Consider the following 24825-nt stretch of genomic DNA (forward strand, 5'->3'; position numbering starts at 1 on the left):
GACATGAAAAAAATGCTTGTTTAGGGGGGCTTACCTGCCAGGCACTCCACCAATGACAGCAGAAGTATAAGTTTCCATAGCAACTCCATTTTAATAGTCTCAGGTCAATACAAGCTCACATCAAATCACAGGTGTGTAGAATCCTGGCTTTGTCTTTTCCAGCACTTTCCCCGTTCTTCTGTCAAATGAAAAGAAAGGGAGGGGGAAGACATTAGACACAACAGTTGTTGATGGTAATTGTCCGTGTTTGCTAGGCAATTACTTTTATGATATAAAACACAAGAGGATGGTAAAAAAAAAGAAAATATATTGTCTAATAACATCTTATCTTTGCGAACACTTTTCAGGTCAGGGTGACAGTTGACAATAGCAGCTCTTTTTTGAATTGCAGACACTGAAAATGATTTGTCCAAGCAAAGCACTTACAAAACACTTGTGCAGCAGGGCTTGCTTAAGTGTGCTTAACATTGCATAATAGGGATCATGTCTGCAAGAGAAACGTAAAGGGATTGCTTGTACTCAAACCTGCTGAGACAAAACAAAAAGCAAGCTGGTTGTCAGACACTTCCCTGGCATGTAATAAAGCACTGTCCTGGCTCCTCGAATTCATCTGAGCTGGAGGGATTATGTATTTCTGACATGAAGAGATGACTGTAGGCAGGGCAAACCCATTTTCAGTCCCCCAGGAGACTCACACAATTGATTTTCTCAAGGACTGAAGCGTAATTTATCCCTGCTTAGACTCAAATGAAGTCCCAAAAAAAAGAAAAGTTGTGAAATGATAATGAGACGGATTCCTCCCGTCACTGATGAACCGTGATGTATTTATTTGTCTGAATACTCGAACGCCCTCCGACATGTTGATGGCTATGATCCTTTCTGATGAAGCAGCAGATAAATGTTTGCGTGTGATAGGCTGGTTATGGAGTGAGACAGGATGAAGAGAGGAAATTAGCCATCGTCTTTGCTCAAACTGACTCTGGTACATTTAACTGACTGATGGCACAGTTTCCTCTGACTACACACCATCAGCATGCTGAAATTAATGAGGAAAAAATGGCTAACAACATACAGTATAGTCTATCAAGAGGCAAGTGCCAAAAAAAAAAAAGGAGAGACAACTGAGAGATTACACTTTCATAGTTTCCCAGTTATCTTTGCGCCTCTTATCTTTGCACCATTGAAAGGCATGACAGAGCATACTGATGCTTATGTGAATATATCAACTACCCTGACACATTCGCCTACTCTCCTCGTCCTTCTGCGTGTACTAAACCACTTAAAGGAAACACTTCCCCCGATAAATCTCATCATAGAGATTTGGTCTAGAGTGTCATCTTAGTTAGCAGCTTATCTTGCATTTATTAGGATGCAAATGTCATGAGTAAACGTTGGCTTTTAACAATAAAACAGAGTGACTTTGAATCCCTTCTTGTGCTCCTGGAAATTTTTGGAGTGCTTCTTCTTTGAGGAAATAATTGTGAGAGATGCGCTGAATAAATTATTCCAAAAAATGTCTTTAACAGAAAAAAAAAAAGAGGAGCCTGGAAATTCAACAAAAGTTTAGATTTCAACATCACACGTTTACTATGTTGTATAAATGTATGGTTAACATCTAAAATTTCCACTACACTAAATTAGAAAATTCTAGTTTTAATTTGACTAAAATGCTGTTGCTGCAATTCCACAATCACTGCTTTATGTTTTCAAAAAATGTTGTCACCTAAGCTATTAAAGCTTGATGAGAGTCCTTGGTGTTGGTTGGCAGTCTAGAAAGCATCAATGACACTGATTGTAAGCTAAAAATGCTTTATTGATCCATGGATAACCAAAACTAAGTTTCTCGACCCAGTGCAGCACTCCCTACTTTTTTCTTCATAATTGTGTTAATGTTTGACTATCGGGTCATCTTAAATGAATTTATCTGCCTTGACACCACCGCAAGCGAACACAACCAGGACGTGAACCCCTGAGACACCCCATTCATAAAAGCAGGTATCTGTTGGCCTCTAACAGCGATCTCTTGATCTCTATTACTCAGCAAACCATGAGACACGAGACATCAGACAACGGGTTCGTGGGGGATAAAAGACAGCCTTTTGATCCAAAGAAACGCAGCACTCAGATGATGGCTGGGGGAGTCGGGAAGTGTCCAAAGCAGTATTTGACTTCCTCTTCAGTACAAATTAATTACCCTTGTGACCTTAAGTGGTAGTGACAAGGCCAATGACTTACTTTCATCCCAAATTGATTCTCTCATTTGTTTGCTGTATGAGATGAAAGTTAATGATAGGGATGGCGTTCAAACTTTGCCTTTCAAGTTCCACTCTCTTTCATGTATCTGGAAAAAGCCAGTAGCTGAAAAGTGGAATAAGATCAAGGCTGGAATGACAGTCCTGGCCTAAACATTTCCTGTCCCAATTTGCACAAACTCAGCTGCATTTAAACGGCGAGGAATTCAGCCTCCCATTTAACAAATGCAGATTACATATTACAATGCATTATCCCTGTCAAGTGCTTCATATATATTCCTACCTATGGAACTGACATTTCCGCTAAAGTACTTACACAAACTGGTTAATTTCTTGAGGAAATGTAAACGGTATCTTCCAAATTCAAAAGCTTTCACATTGGTTTACTGAAAGTGGGCCGGACGGCTGGTGATTGGTGTTGGGAGGTCTAAACATTTTAATTAGAAGCAACACATGATGATGAGCGGAGATCTGCAATATGTCAGGGGCAGCTCAGAGATCTCATCTCTCACTCGATGAACTGTGGATGACGTTTCCCATAATAATTATTATGGGAAATGCCCAAATGTCACGTTTTCATAATACCCAACATCCCAGATGATGTTGTGTCTTATACGAAGACATCAATATTACAGCACATTTTCCTCAACAACAATTTTGATGATGAATTGATAATTTAAGTTGTTTATCAAGCGGTCAAAATGCCAAGCAGTCTCTCATTTGCGCTTGTTAAATGGAGGATTTGCTATTTCCCTCGGTTTATTTATTGTAAATGTAATATGTTATGGATTTGCACTGTTGGTCAGACCAAACAAGCAATAAGAGGACCTCACTTTAGGTTAGTCTTGCTTTGGGAAACTTTTATGTGCTTTTTTCACCATTTTCAGAAATTTCATACTCAACAAATTATTGATAAATCAGTTCCTTGTAGACTGCACTGTATGTCAGAGAGGCAGTCACGGTTCATTTTATCAGTGTACTACTTGGACTTCATCTAATCATACTGAATCAATACCATGTATTGACACAGCAAAAAGCTTGGATATACTAAATTAATATGACTTTTGAGGAAATGCAGCTGCTTTGGGGGGAGCCTCAGATTTGTGGAGACAAAGCGCTCCTCCAAATTTCCGTGTTGTCAAAGTGACACCTCTTTTCCTGTTCTTCTCTGACAGCACAAGCTGGAGTTGATAAACCACAGATTGCAGTTCAGTCAGCCAGAGAAGCTGACAGCGATGTCAGTTGATTCAACCCTCTCCACTATAGTCGATCTTTCCGCTGCCATCAATTTTTCAGGGCTCAAAAATGTATTAATAGAGGGGTACTCCAGGTCCCTTTGGTTGAAGAATCCAGATGAAGATAAAACTCACACAAAAATACATGAGCGTCCCCCCAACACACACACACACACACACACACACACACACACACACACACACACACACACACACACACACACACACACACACACACACACACACACACACACACACACACACACACACACACACACACACACACACACACACACACACACACACACACCCCAAGCTCTGAATCATGAATGAGACCAGACTCTCACACTCTGCAGGAACGAGACAAGACCAGGAAAAATAGCATACAATGCTGCATCTTTAATCACCTGAGCTGTGACTTCACTTGAACTGCAGACACCAGCTCGATCAGTGTTTTCCTGCATGCGAGGCTCATCTCATAGCTCTGAGTGCCTTTAGTCATTTAAAATTCATTTTCTGCTGGTGCTCGAGTTGAGACTCGTAGTAGGGAACGTGAAATTCCTTCCTAATCCTGCACACTTTTGATTCACTGCACACATGAGTCAAAGATTTACCAGGCAGCTCTGTGGAGGAGTGGCGGTGATAATGATATTGAGTCCTAATCAAATATTAGTAGTTTAGTAGTTGTTTTTTTTTCACTAGATATTCAATTATTGAAGTAGTACTATATAGTCATATTCTCCTGAACGTGGGAGTTATATATAAAGTGACTAAGGCTACACGGCTTTTGTTTTGAAGGTTTAGAAATTTTTTAATTCGTCCTCATCATACTGACATGGTTCTTGTTATGTGTCGGCCTTATATCTGTTGAACCCAAAACTGCTTCCCGCTTTTAACAAGAAAAATAAGACAGAACTTCCCAAGGTATTTCAAAAGGTGCTCCCTTCTTCTAGAGCTCAATGGGGTAAACTTCCCTCTGCCAATCTCGCTCTTCAAGAATCTATGCGCGTATAACCAATAAGCTCAAAGCTTCCTCGAAGCTTTTATGCGTGCCATTTTTTTTTTTTCACTCACAAATGGCACACCGCGGGAGTCAAGCAAGCGCCAATTTATTCCCAAGCCAAGATTCTACCTCAAATAGTGGCACAAGACAAAGAGACTAATGGTGTTTTGATCTAAGCACACAAGCCGCAGGCATGACATAACACATGCCAGCTTCTTCACTCCTCCAGACCACACCAGGGGCGCTCCACGAAAGCAGTCATCCCATCTCCCCTGTGACACGAGCAGCCGAGCTTGTTGAAAGGTTCTCCCTGCTTGCACGCATGCTCCATGCCCAAGTTTTTACATAATGAGCACAGAATATGGTAATAATTTAACTTCATCAAAGTTTCTGTAAATCCTTTATTTAAGTATTATCCATAGAATGGTTAAGCCTAAAGCCATTCACTCATTGTAAATACCCTAAAATATCTAATAGATGTAAGTGAACTGATAAATTACTGTGACTTTTTATTTTATTGGAAATAAACTAAATGTGACTGGAGTGGCCTAGATTTTAATTACTCTAATTATGCACCTGCAGCAAACATAGTGTGTATAAATTGTCTTACAATTGATGCTAGCTCTGATTAAAAGTGGTTGATGATTCCAGTGCACCTGCCTTTGCTAAGGTACTAATTAAGAATCCCATTAGGTTTTAAAAGCCTGCCGAATTAATAGTTCCTTAAATACACAGATTTAGATCTTTGGTCAAACACTTTGTTTGGTGGAAGCCAGCAGTTATCATGGGAAGTAATTTTAAGCCCTTGACAAAGAGAGGGTAATCTGTTATCACTGTGAGGAAGGAAAGATCCTTTCACTGACAAACTTCGAGCAACTGTGAGCAAATCTGGGAGAATGCTGATCACAAAGAAATTGAAGGTTGATACGGGAAATCATATAAACTGTGGCCCAATTCATAACAACATAGTATATATGGTCTGATGTTTTTACGTAATATTTGTTTTGCAGTTACAACACAAGAAGTTCATTCATATTTTAATTTCCTTTTTTTTAATGTGAAAAAAATAATAATACCAGACGTGCACATTAATCAAACTGCAACTTGAGAATGCTACTTTCAATTTCAAAAGGGAAAAATTCACAAGTAACAAGCAACAATGCTTTTCCTATGTTTACTCCCTTACTTTAATGTTTTCTGTGCTCTCCCTGAAAACTTCCAGCTGTAGTGTCCATCAACACTACATTAAAAAATTGAGAGATTTCGTCTTTTGTGTGCTGTCATTTCTATATATAAATAGATTTAACATCACTTGAACAGCAGCTTAACACAATATACACGTGTGAGGAGAGGTCATCGTTTATCTATGATTTACACTATATTTATTTCCAAGCAGAAAATTACATTTATGGATGGTTTGAAGATTTCACTGACTTAAAAGGTGGAGGAGGTTGGAACGTGGACTTTAGAGACTTTTTTACTACCCAACTGAGCTGGTCTGCATGAGAAATTGAAAAAAAGACAACACATAGCAAAAGACTGAGTATGGACTGATATCTGGTGCAAGGAACAGGATCTGCAATCTGATTTTCACAAATGGGGTTTTAACATTTTAAGGTAAAAGGTAAGCAATGGGTTCAGTTAAGCGCTGAAACTGTTCCACTTACTTGTTGTATAGAATCACTGTAAAGAGTCACAAAGACACATTGGAAAAATGGCAAACCCTCCTTTCACCTATCAGAATGCAAATCATTTTGCCTGCATCAACCTTCGTCAGCCTATGTGCTGTTTTATACTTCTTATGCAGACCAGGCTCCGCTCAGTGGGGTACTATGAACTTCATGTTCCACCCTCCTCCTCTTTCTGAGCCAGTGACATCACCACAAATGTGTCCAGCCATAAGCACACTTCCCCAAGGAGAACTGTAGTAGATCTACTATTCTAACCACTTGGATACTAAAGGTAAGAAGAGTAACTGCTGTCCCAAGCAGTATTTGTGTAGGGAATTAAACCACAGCTTTCGGTAGAAACAGTTTGCAGGGCACATCCGGCTGGCATTATGTCAGCATGAAACAAAAGAAAGTGCTCACAACACAGAGACTTTCCCGCAAACAAAGGGGGGAATGACACAAACTGTAAACATTCTGGAACAGAGAGGAGTAACCCCAGACACCTCTAATTTACTAAATAGCAGAATCATAATGTGCCCCTCTCAAGCATATGGACACTTGATTGCAAGAAGAGTTATTTTCAACGGAGTCCCACACTAAAAGGACTTTAGACAATCTGAACTGCAATCAGGCACGGAGTTGGATGCAATCAAAGAAAGGGATGAGATGATGAGACTGGACTGAGTCCAATTCCCTGTTGATCGCTGACAACGAATGAGTACTGCCAGAGGTTTCAAACTAGGATGAATTAATAGGTGGATTGGAGCCCTCCTACAGAAAACATGCATGGTATAAATGATGGCCACGGCAATTAGAGGACACACAAAACGGTATTATATCTATTAGGTTGTATGGAAATTGTACAACTTAATTGAGATGTCAAAGCTGTTAGTCTTGTCAATATGACTATAGTGAATAGTAGGCAGCATACACATATTACAGCATGTCCAGGGTGTGAGAAATAAATAAAGAAAACCAAGGACATGACAGGCTGTATGCTGATATTTTGCAGTAAATATTTAAAATATAAAAAGGTTTTACACAATTCTACTTGTTTATCTTCGATGCCAGAAGTTTCAGTAGACTGAGGGTTAAGAGCCGCCTGATGATCGCACAGACCGTAAAATAAGCAATAATGTGTTGTGATGGAATATTGAAAATGAGAGTTTACACAGAAAATAGAGAAAAGCTCTATAGCTGTAGTTATTTACCCGAGTAGGCTACGCTCCCTGCGGTGTTTTCGGCTGTTCACCCCTCCTCGGATATCCATGTTATACCGCGCATCTATTCACTCCTTCAGCCCCGGCAGCTCCCGGCGTCGAGTCCACGGCGACACTGAAGTTCGTCTCTTCAAAGGGGGGGGGGGTATGGTGCTCTCGCAGAAATGGATCCCCTAAACTCTCCTCTCCTCCTCTCACCTCTTCGGAAGGCAGACTACCCTAAACACTCAGCGATCACTCTTTCCAACCCCTTTAAGAGTCCGGGTAGTCGCTAGCAGCTCGGTCCTCTGCTCTCCACACTCCAGTCCCCGGCACATTCATGTAGGGCACCCCGGCAGCCGCGCTCGCACCGCCGCCAGGCTGATCCGAACTAAGCCCCGCAGCTGTGGCTTACAGCAAAGGAGCTCTGCAGTGTGGAGGGTTTTTTTTTTTTTCTTTTAATTGACGGTGTATGATGATTTTTTTTTTCTTTTTTTTTTTTAAAGGAGCAAAAAGTGTCTGTCCGAGCGTCCGGTTAGTCCGTAGGATGAGGACCGGCAGTGGCACGTGGGGCATCAGAGATTGGTGTACAGTAGGAGCAGGTGCACAGCACGCGCTCCTCACTGTCCCATCATCAAGATGACGCGAAGACTTAACGAGGCTATACACGAGCTTCCGTATCTGAAATGTGTGTTGATGTTGTTTGATTTGTTTCTTTTCTTCATAAGGATATTCACTATAAGCATTAAACATGTTTTATTTTCTTAGAATATTAGGATGTTTTTACCTGAAGTAGAAATTACAATGTGGATAAATATGGTACAAGTAAAAGCCCTGCATTTAAAATACAAATCGCGTAAAAAGTAAAAAAAAAAAAGTAATCATCATTATATAAGATAAGATAAGATAAGATAAGATAAGATAAGATAATCCTTTATTAGTCCCGCAGCGGGGGAATTTGCAGGCTTACAGCAGCGTAGAGTAAAGTGCACACAAGAGACATAGTAAAGAAAGACAAGATAAAAATAAAAAATGAAAAATAAACAAAAACAAGTATTATAAATAAGCAATAAAAACAGTAGAAAAACAACAATAACTGAAATATAATATTTACAGACAGAAAAAACTATTTTAACTATTATTGCACAGTGTAATGTATTGCACAGGTTTTTATTGTCATGTTTTTATTGTCATGTGTCATGTGGTCTAAAATGTCAAAAAGTAAACGTTATTGCTTACACACCCATAGGCAACTCACACACACACACACACACACACACACACACACACACACACACACACACACACACACACACGCACACACACGCACAGGTGTTTTCAATGATGTTGTCTGATTAGAGCTCTTCTCAGGAGTGTGTAGGCCGGTGTATGTGATTGACATATTCCTTGCCCTTGTACTGTATCTGTACTAAGCTATCAAGCTAACAATATATAGAGTTTAGTGACATAATGTGACTCAACAATATACACCAGTCAGTCTAATGCCACTGTCAAAAAATGTAAGCAATACTTGCATAAGCAAATTGCCCCAAAAACATATTCAAAAGACCTAAAACTGAAGTAACCAAATCTTCGTCACAGATGTAGCAGTAGCCTCTATACAGTAATCTCACATCTTTACACTGTGCACCTTATTATTGTTATGGAAAGTAACTAAGTATACTTACATATACTACACTATGCTTGACAGCTATAGTTTTAGTTACTCAAGTTATATTTTGTCTGCTTGCCTATTTGTTGCTTTTTTTGGTAACATAGGCCTCCTGGTTGTTTGCCTCCTGCTGCTTTAAAAGTCACACAAAAAAGTGATGATTAAGGTATTAACAATTTAAATAACTTGTACCTTTGTAGCAAAAATTACTCACAGCAATTTATCATGCGGTGTTAACAATTCTTGCCCACCCACTGCATGTGGTATGGCATATTACCACAAAATTAGAAAGAAACAGATCTGTATAATGGGTGAATGTGATCAAGCATTTGTTTCAATAATTTCCCTCTTCTACTCAACGAAATTGCCAGCTCATGAAGTTTAAAGAGTGAGAACTTGTTATATGCACTGTGCCTGTGGCTCATAATCCATTCATAATGTTGAGTGGGATTTAAGAGAATCTACATGTTTGAGCCAATGGGAGAGTGATAATTACAGCAGAAATCACTGAATGCCCCGCTGAGCCTTGGAAAGGCTAAGGGGGGGAAAAAAGAGTATTTGGATTAACCTATTGAATGAACATTTTATATAGTCACCCAAACACACAGCTAATAATGGCACATCAAAGCTCTCAGGAACACTTAATATTATAGCCATCCTAAACACAAATAACTGCCACTGGGTTTGAATATTTCATGAATTTTTTAACGCTGAACACTGGAGGGAAGTTTTCTTATCATTTTACTGTGATGATTTCAACCAAAAGGAAAACTAACAGAATTTTGCCTCATGCAGCTTTGCTCATTTCCTCTGCTCTGCAGAAGCTGCATGCAATCATCCCTATGCAACAAAGAGCTTTTGATTGTTGTTTGGAAGACGTCATTTAAATACATGAATTACGTTTGTCCTTAGGCTGTAAATGAGATGCTGAAATGAGCAATGGTCACCTACAGTCAGAAAAACAAGCATTTCTCTCTGAGAGCAAGAGAGGGTACTCTGCAGAGGTGTCACACTGCCACACGCTCTTTTAGACACATTTAAATCGATGATCTTAAATAAAATGTTGTCTTTAATCTCAAACATTTCCCCTAACTTGTTTATATCATACTGTTGGTAGGTCTAAGAGAAATATATAGTTTGTAATCCTCTATTTATATATCTCATAATTTAATTTTCAACTAAAAATGGACTGACTGACTTTTTCATTTCAGAATTTGTCAGTCCTGTTGACATATTACCTATGTGCTTGTTGCGATTAATAGGTAGCTTCTTTGTAGAGGAGGCAAGAACTAGTTATTAGCCAAAAAGCTAACTAGCCTTCAAATACCCTGATCTTGACTCAGTAGCTGCTTCTCCACTGTATAGTAGCTGAATTAACATGTTGAATTTAAGATTAATCCTAAATCCTAAACATGTACAGTAAGATAAAACGTTTTTTTTTACTACTGAATTTTACATTTTTCTTTCCCCATTTTTGGTGGGACTGGTTTAATTGGTGCTTGTGAGATGCGTCTGATAATAAACTGGACCTGAATGGTCTGTTCGAGCACAGTTTTTTGGCACAGATGGTACCCTGGGTGTGCATTGACTGAGTTAGGGCAATCTTCCCTGCCCTTGTCTCTGCATGGTGTCATTCAGTTTTAATCAAATGAAGGACAGTCGGCAGCTCAGTAGCCTACTCAGCAATGCAGACAGCACACTGGAGCTTATCCTTAGGACAGGAGGATATGGCGCCAAACCAGTGGCTGATGCCTGTGGTTTCTGACCTGCAAACCTGGACCAGGAATGACATTACGGTTTTTTTCATCCACTACTTGAACCTTAGAGCCTGATAAGGACATGCTATTTTGTCAAAAATGGAGCAAAACTGTGACTTAATGCCACACTTGGTTTAAGCTGTTTGTATAAATATATACAGGAAAAATACATGAGATTGAGATCCCCCTTTTGCACTGACCTGCTAATTTCAATGATTAAACTCATGATTGATTCCTCTCTACCAAAAATTGTCAAAAGCATGAAAAAGAAACAACAAAGCCAAATTGAAAGTGTGGGGTTCTGGCATGTTTTATGGCTGACATTGAAATGAATCCATGTAATGGACTAAGGAGGAGTAGGAGTAATATGTTTACATCCACAGTGCCCATTTAATATCAAAGTGGAGCAGGCATTTTGCCAAGGTTTGGGTGCTGAAATGATTTGTCGATTAATTCATTAGTTGCTCTTTCCATCTTCTGAAATGTGGTTATTTGCGGCTTTATAACACTTTTATAGCATAGTAAATTCCATGCCTCAGGGTTTTGGGCTGCTGGTTGGACAGCATTAACAATCCAAAGACATCAACTTGGGCCCTGGGAGCGTGTGATGGACATTTAATTACTCACTGATTAGTAAATGAATCACTAATAACAATTCAGTAATCGTTAGTTGTAACTCTATTGTCCCTATAGAGTGAATTCTCTTCTCCACAGCTTACATACGAGTGTGTTCATCTCAAGGGTGTTGAGTGATAGATTCACGGAGCTGAAGCTCACAAGACAAGTGTTGTTCATAAACTAAAAAAGCTTGATGGACACGTTAGGACATACAATCACAGATGTTCAGTGTGTGTAGTACATTTGAGCTTGAAGCCTTGGATTTGACAGGTAGCTGCCTTCCGTCTGTCAGAAAGTCCGATATCCACCCACTCACTGAGGGAGCAGTGTCGAGCTTCAACACATTGCTGTGTGGCAGGTCCAGGATAATAGTGTTGAAAGCAGAGGTGATGATATAAAGCAGATATAAGAAATAGAAATGTTGGTTATGCCATCACCAAATATATTTGAGGGAAGCTTAAGCGCTGTTTAGGTTCATTGGAGGTATAAAGGAGCTATAAAGAGGTGAGGTTACCATGCTTCAAAGCTACAATCGTTGCTACCTACTACTGTAGCCTAACACACATGAATCTCCAACCAAACTGTCGGCTGTCAAGTTGCATGACGTGGAATAAAAATGGTGTCATTTCTCGAAAAACTTCCCATTATGAGTTCAAAAAAGGGATATTCTTGGGGAACAAAAAATACAATTCTTTGCATAAAAATTCAGTAGGAACATCTTGTGATAGCTGTGACCAGTTTCCATTTGTGTTCTACTCCAAATGTTTCCTCATTATGTTGATAATGAGCATAATCTGGGTGGCAGTACATTTTCCTATAAACCACATTTGCTGACAGAAGTTTGTTTAACATAATTTAGACATGGTTAGAAATTTGGGTCAGCCACAACTCTCAATTTCTTGGTTTAAAATAGTCTTATCTTCCCAAAGTTGAGGCAGCATCATTAAACTGCTAATGAAAAGAGAAACATATAATGGATTTATGTACACCTTCAATAATGTAGAGACAAATGGTCAAAGGGAGGTAATAGATTTCTGTCAATTTTTATGATAAAATAATACGTCTCTTTTTTTGTATTTGCATGAAATTGTGCTTAATTTAGTATGAGTTGAGACACAAAGATCTCCCTTGCCCACCCTCCCCATATTTTGTCAGTATGACATTTAATTCATATGCCTGATACTGTCATGTCTTCTGCCTATTATATTTGGATAAGATTCTATATTTTGTAACTGCACTAACTATGTCAGCTTCTACAATTCTACCATGCAGCTGATCATGTGATGAGCATACATGAAGAATCCACAATGTTTGCACATTTGCACAATATACTTAATAATTAAGTTGATCTGGACATTCTTGCTGTGTGCAATAATTATATTTACATACTGAAATATCATAGATTCTGCCAGCTGTCAGCAAAAAAAGTATCTTCAGCTCAGTAGCAGTTTTCACGAAAGCAGCTTAACTGACATGAGCTTAATTAAGCAAAACAAGTATTTTGACAGAGGTACCCATTATCTAATGACACAGGTGTTATACCAAGTAAGCTTTCAGAAATATTTTCACAGATTATTTAGATTTTTTTTCTAATTACTCATGTTAGTTTGAAATAGTCACAACTTCCGGGCTTTTATATTGACTTGTGACTCTGGCTCTACAGGCCAAATTATCTGTGTAGGAGATATCTCACGGAAAAATCAAGAGGTTTTTTTTCTTTCCACAAGCCTTCACTTGCTGCACACTAATTACTGTCTAGCCAAAGCATTTAACCTTGAGCCAATCTGTCTTCTCACTTAGAAAAGCTGAGTTCTTGAACCATGAAATGGAGCTACTTGTCCCTCTGAAAGGAGGTTACAACCCAGACTACTTCAGGATTAATCAATTAATGCCATTTAATGAAGTCGTCGAAGTTGTCATTATTGTGAAGTGTCACAATAAATTCCCAACATATCATTTTAAAACACTGGACACACGATATATGGGCGTTATAAAAAAGACACCAGGATGGCATACCTGTCCAAACACAGCAGATGTGATTACAAATAAGCATAATTAATTTGTCAAACTATTCCTGATCCAAAGTAAACTTCTGCTGCCAGTAAATGTATTTATAAAACTGTGGGTATGATTTAGTGCCTATGTACCCAGCTGTCTCAATGCAACCAGAGCGCAATGTGAAAGGGGATGAAGGAATGTGCAAATCACCCACTTAATGTAACACAATCAAAGCAAAACCTGCATGAAGAAGTTCCCTCTGAATTTTGATTTGTGAATTTGCGCGTGTTGTGTGTGTGTGTGTGTGTGTGTGTGTGTGTGTGTGTGTGTGTGTGTGTGTGTGTGTGTGTGTGTGTGTGTGTGTGTGTGTGTGTGTGTGTGTGTGTGTGTGTGTGTGTGTGTTGTGTGTTGCAGTGTGGGTGTGTGAATGTGTGTGTAAATGCATGCCCTTGAGGACTTTTCACTAATTTGTATACGAGAGCTGTATGGGAGATTTGCTATTATTTTGCTATTCTGTATTTCTTTTCATATATTCTTATGGATGTATGTCAATCCTTTAGAGCATACGAAGGCCACCTAATTGTGGGTACAATTTGTTTAGCAACATGATTAATATATACACTGAGCTTGGGTAATTTAAAAATGAATGTCATTACGTTATTCTACTGTTGTGATGATCAGTGATGAATATCCTTTTATACATTGCTTTTCATTAGATACATCGCTCTCATCTCAGAGCTTGAAAATAATTTATTTTTTGAGTGAAATGCAAATTGAAATTTGCTGTGATGACACCTACATTCAGTGAAAAATCAAAGAACATGCAGACATTAGAGAAAACATTTGTATATAATTGCACCTGCAAAAAAACTATGAATTGTGAATGAATTATTTCAAACTCTTGCCTCTAAGTCTGACTAAAAGTAAGCACAGAACCAGCAAAACCTTGGAATAGCCAAGTTACCTAACTGCAGAGGGGTTTAAAATCAAGGGCAACTTCCCCTCCCTTTATCTCAGCTAGTGTAACATTGTAAGGAGAATTTATAACAAATTAATTTAGTGTTATAGTGTTTCACACATGCTGCAGTTCCTCACATAAAAGATGCTTTGAAAACAGTATATCAGCAGTGGCAGATGTAAATTAGAGACTTAATTGTTTGTAATGATTCATGTGGAAACCACGTTATGCTAGTGATTGCCTGTCCACTTTTTCACTTGTCGACATTTGGTCATGCAGTAATTAGTATTAAGATTATGTGTACGGTGTTTATAGTAACACATTAGCAAACCACAAAGTGCTGCATGCCTGCCACAGAAAAGGTCTTTGCCCTTTTTTTCCATTTCATGCAGGTTTACCTTACCATCACAGGCTGTATTGTACCTGCTAACACAGAGGAGGCGAGAGAAAGCTAAACATCGGGAATTGCAGCACTTGTGCTATGAGATTCAGGGAATGATATGGTTAAGCTTTCATATGCTTTGTCTCCAGTACACCTCTGCAGTGGCAGCAACTGTGTCTCTCCTGCCTAATGAATAATGCACACTATGACATCCTGAGTTATCTAAAACCAAGTCCCTCTTATCCCTGTTTGAGTGCATTGATTTCCTAGCTCTCACCAGCATCTGCAGAGGCTCAAAGGCTGCTCCTGTGTGTGTGGTAGGGGGATAAAAGAATAACAACAAGGCAGGCATCAAGCTTGTAGTGCACTCGTGGATACTCTGGAGTTCACTACCTGGCGCTCAGATGAAAGCAGAGGCCACGTCATCACGGTGCTTATGATATCTGTAATTAGATATTCAGTTGAACCTGATCTGTGGAGACTGTATCAACTTCGCTGTGATCACCTACAGAACAGGTAGCCGACACTTTGCCCTGATGAGACTTACCCTATTTCGTGGCGAGGGCTCGCAGTAAATCCTTTGTAAATATCTACTGGCACGAGGAGAGAGCTTTTAATGAGCGGCGGACAAGGATGCTGAAACAGCCTCTGTACTACAGTGGAACCAACCAATTCTCATTTTTCACAATCGGTAACATCACTCACCCATGAGAAATGATTATATGCTTCTATTGTAATCATCGCAGCATATTAGTAAGGATGAGAGCAGTAATGGTTTATTAATTTGTAAAATATTAGAGTCAGGAAAACAACATGTATTCACACAGACATTTATTTTAGATCATCAAGTCGTACACCTTTTACTGGAGTCCCCTGGGTGCTAGCAGTTTCTTATTATGGTACATTTTGCAGGCGCAGCATACATATTTTCCAGTTTCAATGTTGCATGAAAAATGATTGGTCACACAGTGTTAAGAGCTACAAAAGGTGTTCGACTATGGTTATTTCTCACTAGAGTCTCGCTTAAGAACATGCTTTAGTCTCCGCATGCCATGTCTCTATGCAAAAAAGAAGACAGACACCAAAAAAAGAAACAGTACATTATAGACAACGGTTTCAGAATTCAAGGTCTTTCTACTGTCGCCATCTGTCCCATATTTAACAATTACAGATTAAATCAATATTAATCTTCTGCTGACCGAAAGGGACTTCACTCTCATTTAAATGAACCAATTCAATTTGATAAGGACTATTTGGATAAGCATGGCGAGCAAATCAGCATGAGAAACTCTCTTGGAGATTGTCTATTTTCTCCCCTTCCTTGATTGCTTAAAGGACTTAGCACACTGGAAAGTAACTTTAGTGGAGTCTCATCACTGCAATGGACTAAGTGGTTTCACAAAGGCTTGCAGAATACTCAAATAACTTGACTACTGAAAGGCCACCAGTGCAAAGTATATGGTATGATCTTACCTCTTGAGTCAAAAATACAGGAATCAGAGAAATGAACGCCTCATATAATCCAACTCAAGGGAACATTTTTCACTGTGTTCCAAAATGCATAGAAATCAATATTTAATCTGCACCAAATATTGGAAAATGAACAAAACAGCCTGAGATACTAAAAGCAAGACTGTCAATGGAATGACTAATCTTTCAGAATGGATTAGATATAAATTTTGGACGTGGATCGCTGTTGCATTAAATAGACTTTAGAGTGTGACACCTTGTGTTTACAGTCGAACCCAACAACCTAAGGGGGCAGAATAAGTTTACCCTTGACAGTCATTGGATTCTCCGCTGTCAATTGATGAATAAGCATTTGCAGTGGAAAAGAAAAATTCATTTCGTGGCTAGAACAAAGCATCACTGTGGCAGACACCGAGACTTGTTGTCTTATTGAAGGTGACCTCAGCATTAGACTGAACAATACATTTGCATGACATTGCGGCTGCTGTGGGTATGATCAAGATGGTAATTCATGCCTGCGTTGTACAATATCTTGTCTGCCTGAAAAGGGTGTGTGTGTGTGTGTGTGTGTGTGTGTGTCTGTGTTCACATTCTGAGGGATATGTCTTATGCTTGTTCTAATAGGCTTTGCTCCAGTGAGTGCTGGGCTTACAGGTGTACTGCCTCCTATACCGACACACACACACACACACACACACACACACACACACACACACACACACACACACACACACACACACACACACACACACACACACACACACACACACACACACACACACACACACACTCAGGGTAACATTAGATTTCAGGAGTCAACTCACCTTTCTACTTTGCATGCCTCTTAGTTTGTCCCTGCCTCTAATGGGGAGCTGTTTTCACATTAATAATCAGAATGAACCTTTCAAATGCAGCTACTTTTCAGGAACTACAGAAACATGCACCATACTGTTTGTGATTTCACTGAAGTGATGCCATTGGTCACATTTCATATAATTTAGTGTAATCATTTTCTGGGAGGAAAATCAATGAGCTGAATATGATAAAAGCCAAAATGAGCATAAGCATTGTGGTGAGGGGTTTGAAAACACACACACAACCAGACAATTGCACCGGTTACCACTGGTCAATTCAAATCTGCATCCACACTTTAATGGCCACTTTAGCATTTGCTTGGAAACATCTCTGGGCCTGAGCACATGAAAGCCTGGCCACCAACTGGGACACCTGGCAATCCAGCTGACACAAATGTGACACACACCTTTTGGACGCGGTAACAGAGAGGACACATGATCCCAGAGCACAGAGCTAGCACCGCCCTGCAGGGGCTACCATCCCTGACAACAGGTACATCTGTTCCTCATGATTTGTCCCAGAAAGGACCAGCAGAACCACAACATTTGATGGCACTAACAAGGTAGTTACAACGTCAGCATAAACAAGTTTTTTTTCCGCAGGTCTTCATTTTCTTGTGGGTCTTAAAACATTTGGTTTAAATTGGCAACAAAGATGTTGACATAATAACTAAATGACTGCATTGCCCAATTTTTAAAGACTTTTTTAAGGGAAAAAAGGGAATGTGTTGGCAACATTTCAAGGCCTGTCTCTTAAAGAAAAGGGCCCAGTGAGAGACGGACAGCCGGCCTCACAGTTGGTCACAGCATCATCTTGCCAAGGTTAGGAAAGGTCAAAGTCACCACATGCCTCCTAACCAGGGCCAGATTACTGATGTACCTCTTATTAGATGCATAAACAAAAAGAAGGACATGTTGTGTTTCTGTTGTTGAGACTCAATGTAAATTTCATATCTGGAATTTAAGATACATTAATGGGGATGTCAGAATTACATGTGTAGTAATATTTTACAAATCATCAAGAAAATAAAAGTGTTAGCATACAAAAACACCCTGCCCATGGACATGTCTGATTTTTCCTGATAGCTCAGTATGATGACAAATTCACAAAAGACACAAAGCGTTAATACTTGAACACTTAAGCCCTCACCAGATTCTATGACAGCATGTCACTAATAGACTATGGATTAATAATTCATGCATATTAGGATCCTTAAATTATAAAGTCTTTGTAATTTACATTAAGCAGAACACCAATAAATGAGATGAGAAATGCGATTGAGTTAACATAATCACACACTGTAAGCACATACTATGTAAATACTGCAGTTATTGCCTCTGCATTAAAATAATATTAGAATATGTTGGAAAGGCAGTTCACCCACTAGTTTATCATATCAGCAAAAATTGCAGAGACCACATGGGTAGAAGATGAATAAGCAGCAGAAGGTGTTCAACGCTTTGATTCCACATAATGTAATGCTTACTCCCTAAATCCTCTTTTCTGCTGGCAAGACATGCCACTGCCCATCATCTATTGACAAATATGTGTAATTCAAAAATATGCATTCATTCATATAATTAGCCTACTTTATATGAGTAGAGCATTGAGCTACATCTCGAGAGTACCAGTCATCCCATTCATCTTGACTTATCAGGTATTCTGGCATCAATGCCCCCGCTGTAAATGTAAAATGTAAACTATTTCTCACTACGGAGTGCCTTTCTAAAAATGTGATAGGAGAAACAATGATCTATTTATAAAAAAAATGTAACTTGTGTTCCCAGCAATCAGCAAGTCATGTCAGTGTAACCAGAGCCTCACTAACTTCTAAAAAAAATAAATGCCACATGATGTCAGTCCTCTTTCCCTAAAAAACATCCAGCTAATGCATACTATTCTGAAAAGCAGAGAGGACGGGGAAGTGAATTGGGTGTGTTATTCACTGGAGTGGACATTCAAACTGCGAGCATGCAAACACGGGTCAGCACATAGATCCACTCAGGAGAAGAGCCCCCCGCGGGCTACAACATGCAGCCAAAGGTAGAGCGCTCATTGAGGAACATTATAATGATGTTTGTCACTGCCAATGATTCTGCTCGAGTAGAGAACAAGAGGGGTGCGAGTGGTTTTGTACCCAATGGAGCAGAAGAATGGCTGAGAGAGGTGGTGGTGGTGTGTGTGTGTGTGTGGGGGGGGTTGATTAGATAGGGTGGTACAATGAGCCGGGCCAACGCTGGCTGTGAAGTGCGAGTGCGTGGTGATAGAAGGTATGTATTATGCAGTTACAATCTCTGCTGATGACCTCATTATATGAACATCAGCTAATGATTTAATGGTATGCAATTAAACAGATGTTTGTGATTGTATAATGCATTGGCTGGAGACTCCAGCGATGTCGTGGCATACTGGTTGTTACTGGATTTGTGTCTGGCTGTTGGAAATGTCAGATGCATCCTATTATGTTTTCTGTTCAGCCGCAGCTACAGCGTAGTCATAGGTCACACTACGGCGCAGACAAAAGGCCGCAGCTTGACTTTGATTTGGTGTTCATCCCAATAACCTCACTTTTTGACCCCATTCAGTCTCATCAACTGTTAGCTAACCCAGACTTGGGGATGGATAGCCCCAAGGCATTGTTGTGGGTCAGTGGCTCGACCCAACAATATCATGGTGAACAATGCTTTTTCTGACCCACTGAAAATCCTCTGACCACACCTTAGCCCTAACCTCAAAACATCAGAGAAACAATGAGCTGGAAGCCACGATGAAGCTCTGTAAATCCAAGGTGAGCTGAAGGTTCAGCATCACTACAAACAACCCCTGACATTGGATACATTATTATAAAAAATATGGATTACAGCCGCCCTAAGCTTGCTGCAAAAAAGGTTTCTTCATAAGTGTATCAAATTACCTGACGTATAAAGCCTCGTTAAATATCTTCTCAGAGAGGATTGAGAGGAAAAGGGTCTCTTGCATGTCGGTGTGACTGCTGCAGTAGCCGGTCCCAAAAATTTCAAAGAGGAAAAATTGGATTGCTGATTTGATGTTTTCAACCCTGTAGTGTGAAAAAGCGGAAAAACTTGTCGCATATGATTGTGGTGGTTGGAGGGCTGTTGTGTTAGCTACTCTGAAGTTGCTGCACCTGGCCACTTGAATTGGCCGGGCTTGAGGGGAAGACACACGGAGAAGGAGAGTAGGATCAAACACCGAATGATAAAAACATCACAGAAGGTTGTGGAGTTGCTCCCTTGAGAGGCAAGTAAGTTGTACTTGTGTGTGTATTGTCCAAGAGTCTGTACGCTTGTATGTGTGTCATGTTGTTAACCATCATCACACCTCACCAGCTGTTTTTCGGTGTCATTCAGGTATACTTGTTTCCAACATCTCTAACCAACAGCTCCATTAGTTTCCAAATGGAAAGCTGTTGGACACATGTTGTTTTGCTGTTCACCACAGATTGACCAGTGTTTCTCTTGAAAATGACTTTACAACAGTTTGATTCAACGCGGCTGCCAGTTTCCATCTGTTCCTCTGTGCGGTTAAAAATCAGTGAAGCATGGCTAATGCGGGATTTGATTATAATTTACATTTGTTCTTCTGCAAGCAATAATCGTGGCTGTTAACGTTGGCTAAATGAGGTGAAGCTCATTGGTTAAGGTGAAATTAATTTATTCTGGGACTTTACCTTTGTCTGTAACCACCATCAGCTTAATCAAGAATAATTTAGCCTCATGGGTAAAACTAGTAGTGCAGTCTGGGACAGTAGGCGGCAACAACGTATTCTACTTTCATGCTGTGTTTGAGTGTTTCCTTGCTATAGTTAAGAGCAATTCCCTCCCTTTAATTTATAATTCCATGACAAACAACCGTAGCTAATTCTTCAAAAACAGGGGTGTAAGGATTAAATGTGTTTGAACTGTTGATATTCACGCAATTAGCTATTAATAAGTAATCAGTCAATTTGTACTTGAATGCTTTGAACACATTTAACTAGGAATGGGACGATAATAGAATGACACCATATCGTGGCATTATGTAGTGATAATTGCTAGCTAATTAAATGCTTATACTGAATTTGAATGTGTTTGTCTTGATTAAAGTGTATTTATGCTATGCACTTATTACCTTTGCTGCACATGCTGCTTTGTAAATTAACATTGCAGTATCAATTGATTCTTAATTCAGTGGAAAAATCTGAGTTAAAATAATTTATAAGCAAAGCAGTATACCATAATTATGTGATTTCCTGTGAGCAGGAATAGTTATTTACACAACAGAAATCTAAATCTAAATAATAACAAATTCTTTAGCTCTGCAGCCAGTCCCGGGGCTTAATGGGTTCTGGCCAATCTGTACAGTGTGTGAATGACAAGGATTGTATGTTATTATTGTTTATAAGAAGGAAAGAGAGGTTAAATGTTGAAAGGCGGTATATTCTACAGACTCATCTAGATCAGCTTTGTGTCCCACAAATAATATACAATTTAAAAAGGATTTTCGAGTTATAGGAAAAACAAGAGAATGTTCACTACCAACATTACCATTAATTTCAGTGTTAAATCATCACTGAAATTAATGGGAGATTTTAATGTGATGATTTCAGAGGTTATACTATTATATGATGAGACACAAAAGTGGGCTGCCAGGTTTAAAAGTAAATGCTAATTGGCCATTCCACCACCTTGACTTTTACACCCTTATTTTCACTGTACTACGAGTATCGAGCAACTTCCTACATTGGGTTTGACAGCTGCCGCTGAACATAAATAACTAATGTAAAATAGCTTAATACTGTATGTGTTGCTTGATTTTTTGGTTCTGACTGTGCTTTTATTTTTCTTCGGGGGGGACTGATACGCAAATAAATAGAGAAGCAAATATCCACTCTTGAAATTTATTATTTCCCTCGATACAAGCACCTTTCATTTTAAACTTCCTATATTTCTGCAAGTAAATAATTTAGGCTTATTGCTGGTGTCAATTTAAAATCTATATGGAAGGAGCCAGGTATTTGTGGATGTGGATGGGGGCCTGGCATAAAAAAAACTCCCTATATTCCCTTTGAAGAAACTGCTATGGCAACAGAGAAGCATCTTATTTTACCTCTTAGATTACTAGGACAGATGGTAATATAGGGAAAGCATCTGTGTGCAGGTCACAAAAAAAGTTATAGTACTGACAGAAAGAAAAAGGGAGGAAGCATTAGTCAGACATGCACCCATAGGCAATATTACAGAGACTCAGCAGTGATGGTTCCAATAGAGCTTGGAATGGCTAAATTGCTCCAAACATTGAGGTGATACCACTGTGCTGCAAGTTCTAAAAGTCATCTTGGCCTGTCAGAGTTGGGATTTGTCAAAGTCACAACCACTGAGGAGCCTCATGGTCCTGTAATGCTCCCTATAGCTGAGTGCTGATACTTCAGATAGCAGAACAGATCCATTTGAAGGGGTTGAATGGTTCTAATCTTAATAGTGGCTCTAAAAAAGCACCTTTCAAGCTGTACAAAAACAGTCAAGTGTTTGATCACAGTACTACCAAAAACCACCATCATGATATCATACAAATGGCAGTGTACTTTGGCCAGTGTACCACTCTTAAGCCATGTTTCCATCCAAATTTGGGCGGTTGTGCAAATATTCAAGAAGAGTTTTAGGAAAAACAAGGGAATGTTCACTACCAACATTATCCCCCACTCCCGAAATATTTTTGATGATTAGCCTTCTAATGCCTCCAAAAAACTAAAGTGAAGCTAATTTTCTCCCTTCAAGAAGTTGGAAGAAGACGACGGCACAGTGAGATAACTTTGAGACACACTTTGCTTCTTAGATACACCAACTTCTCGACCTCACTGTTGTCTCAATATTTCCACTTTTTGTTGACTTTGCACATTAAGCACAAATTGAAAACGATGTCTTACAGTAGACCTGCATAACAAAGTAGACTTTACAGAAGGGCTCCTTATGTATATATTTAATTAATAAACCGACAGCTGTTGTAGCTGCAGTCTTCAAGAAACCTTATAAGCATGGACTTTGAAGTCAAATATATCCTGCAATCTGTTCTATTGGATTTTAAATAAAGTAGCAATTTAATTAATTTGCATTGTTAAAAAGGTTGCCATATGTGTATAGAAAAAAAAGTTCTAACATTTCTAAAACGTTGGCTATATCAGCTGCATACTCACAAAATGCCAACTGTATTTTTATTTCTATTCTCTTAACTGACTCCCTACAGTTGTTTGTACCTTCACATATATATGATCACTTGCACCATATAACTGTGTATGTGAAGAGGGCTCTGAGATCCCTCGGATATGATTCACCAGAGGCTGCTTCACATAGACTTCAGTGTACTCCAAGCACAGCCCTGGCAGTGTTGGAGAAAGCCTTGTGATGTGTGTCAGGTTCCTGATGTGTTGCTTTGATTCTGACAGACCCTCATGGGTGGCACCGGAGGAGTCCTCCTACAAGCCACAACAAACAAACTAGCAAAAGCATCGCAAATGACAGAAGTGACATAATGAGGACAATGAGAGCACGTCTCTTACAACTGATCCATTGAATGCTGTCTGTGTCCATGAGACATGGTCGGAGAGTTAGAATTTCATCCCCTCACCTGTGCAACTTTGTAGCAAAGGGAACAAAACAAAGTGTAATGACAGATTCCTGGTTCAGATCTTTATATAAAATCGAACCAAGTGCATCTTAGCCATGATGGATAATTACAACCTGGACCTGCTCCAGCGCCAATTTAATTACAATTCATGTGGAAGATGACTCCATTAAGGTGCTGCCACAGCGCTCCTGTATGCTGTTTTGAAATAGGATTCCCATGGTATAAACGCTCAAAACATTCCACAAGTCTACAAAGTCAGACGTTCATAGTCTGGGGAACAGCTCCTGTGTGTGTCTTTATCACTCATCGGTCCTGTTTGGTTCTAGCATCTGAAAAATGTCTTCATGTTTACCATTTGAAGCTGCTCACAATGACTAGAAAACATACTGCATGTAAAATTTCATCAAAATCCTTTTCTTGTTTGTAAACTCTTTTGGCATATGTTATGTCTACTGTGATACAATAATTTAAAACAAATGCACCTCTCTCATGCAACAAAGTTGTAATTGTACCCAAGGGTTAATTGTTATGCAGCATATTATTATGGAGCATATACAGTTTGCATATAAACCAATGCTAGGGGGTGGATTTTAGCTCCATTTCTTTTTAGAATACTTGATGTATCGACAAAATAAAATATATTCTCAGCACAGCTTTCAAATAGCTACTCCAAAGATTGAAATGTTAAAGTGCATAAGGGCAACAGCGCATGAATCAAACAACTAGGCCTTTATTAAAATTTATGGAGTAATAATGACCCCCAGCAAAAATGAGTAGGGACCTTGTCATACAGTAACAGAAGCAATTGTTCAGCAGACAGAGAGTCTTCTCCCACACAGCAGCTGCAATATCATCACAATTCACTCACCGACCCAGACAGCCTCCGTCACATTAGACCGGGCCAGATGCCAGTAAAGGGCTACATTTGAACTTTTATATATTCAAGCAAAATGGGCAACATGTGTTTCAATGAAAGGATAAACAATGGGCAAACTTCAAAATAAGTTTCAGGTCGTATAAATTAACGTAATTGAAATCAATTTGTCTTGTAGGACGAATCAAAAGTGTATATTTGCTGAAATGTTGCCAAACTAAATAAAGAAAGAGCAACAAACGAAGTATAGCTATTACAATA

General features: G+C 39.3%; 1 protein-coding gene across 2 annotated transcripts in view; it reads right to left on the reverse strand.

The window, feature by feature from the left end:
• cntn3a.1 (contactin 3a, tandem duplicate 1) overlaps positions 1-89 on the reverse strand; it is a 67450-nt gene extending 67361 nt beyond the window's left edge. For both annotated transcript variants that reach the window (XM_054608907.1, XM_054608906.1), the window contains exon 1: positions 35-89. In XM_054608907.1, the coding sequence (XP_054464882.1) occupies positions 35-89 (55 nt within the window). The remainder of the gene's footprint in view (positions 1-34) is intronic.
• Positions 90-24825: the final 24736 nt, after the last annotated feature.

The sequence above is a fragment of the Anoplopoma fimbria genome, chromosome 12 (assembly GCF_027596085.1).
Source record: "Anoplopoma fimbria isolate UVic2021 breed Golden Eagle Sablefish chromosome 12, Afim_UVic_2022, whole genome shotgun sequence".
In the NCBI taxonomy this organism is placed as follows: Eukaryota; Metazoa; Chordata; class Actinopteri; order Perciformes; family Anoplopomatidae; genus Anoplopoma; species Anoplopoma fimbria.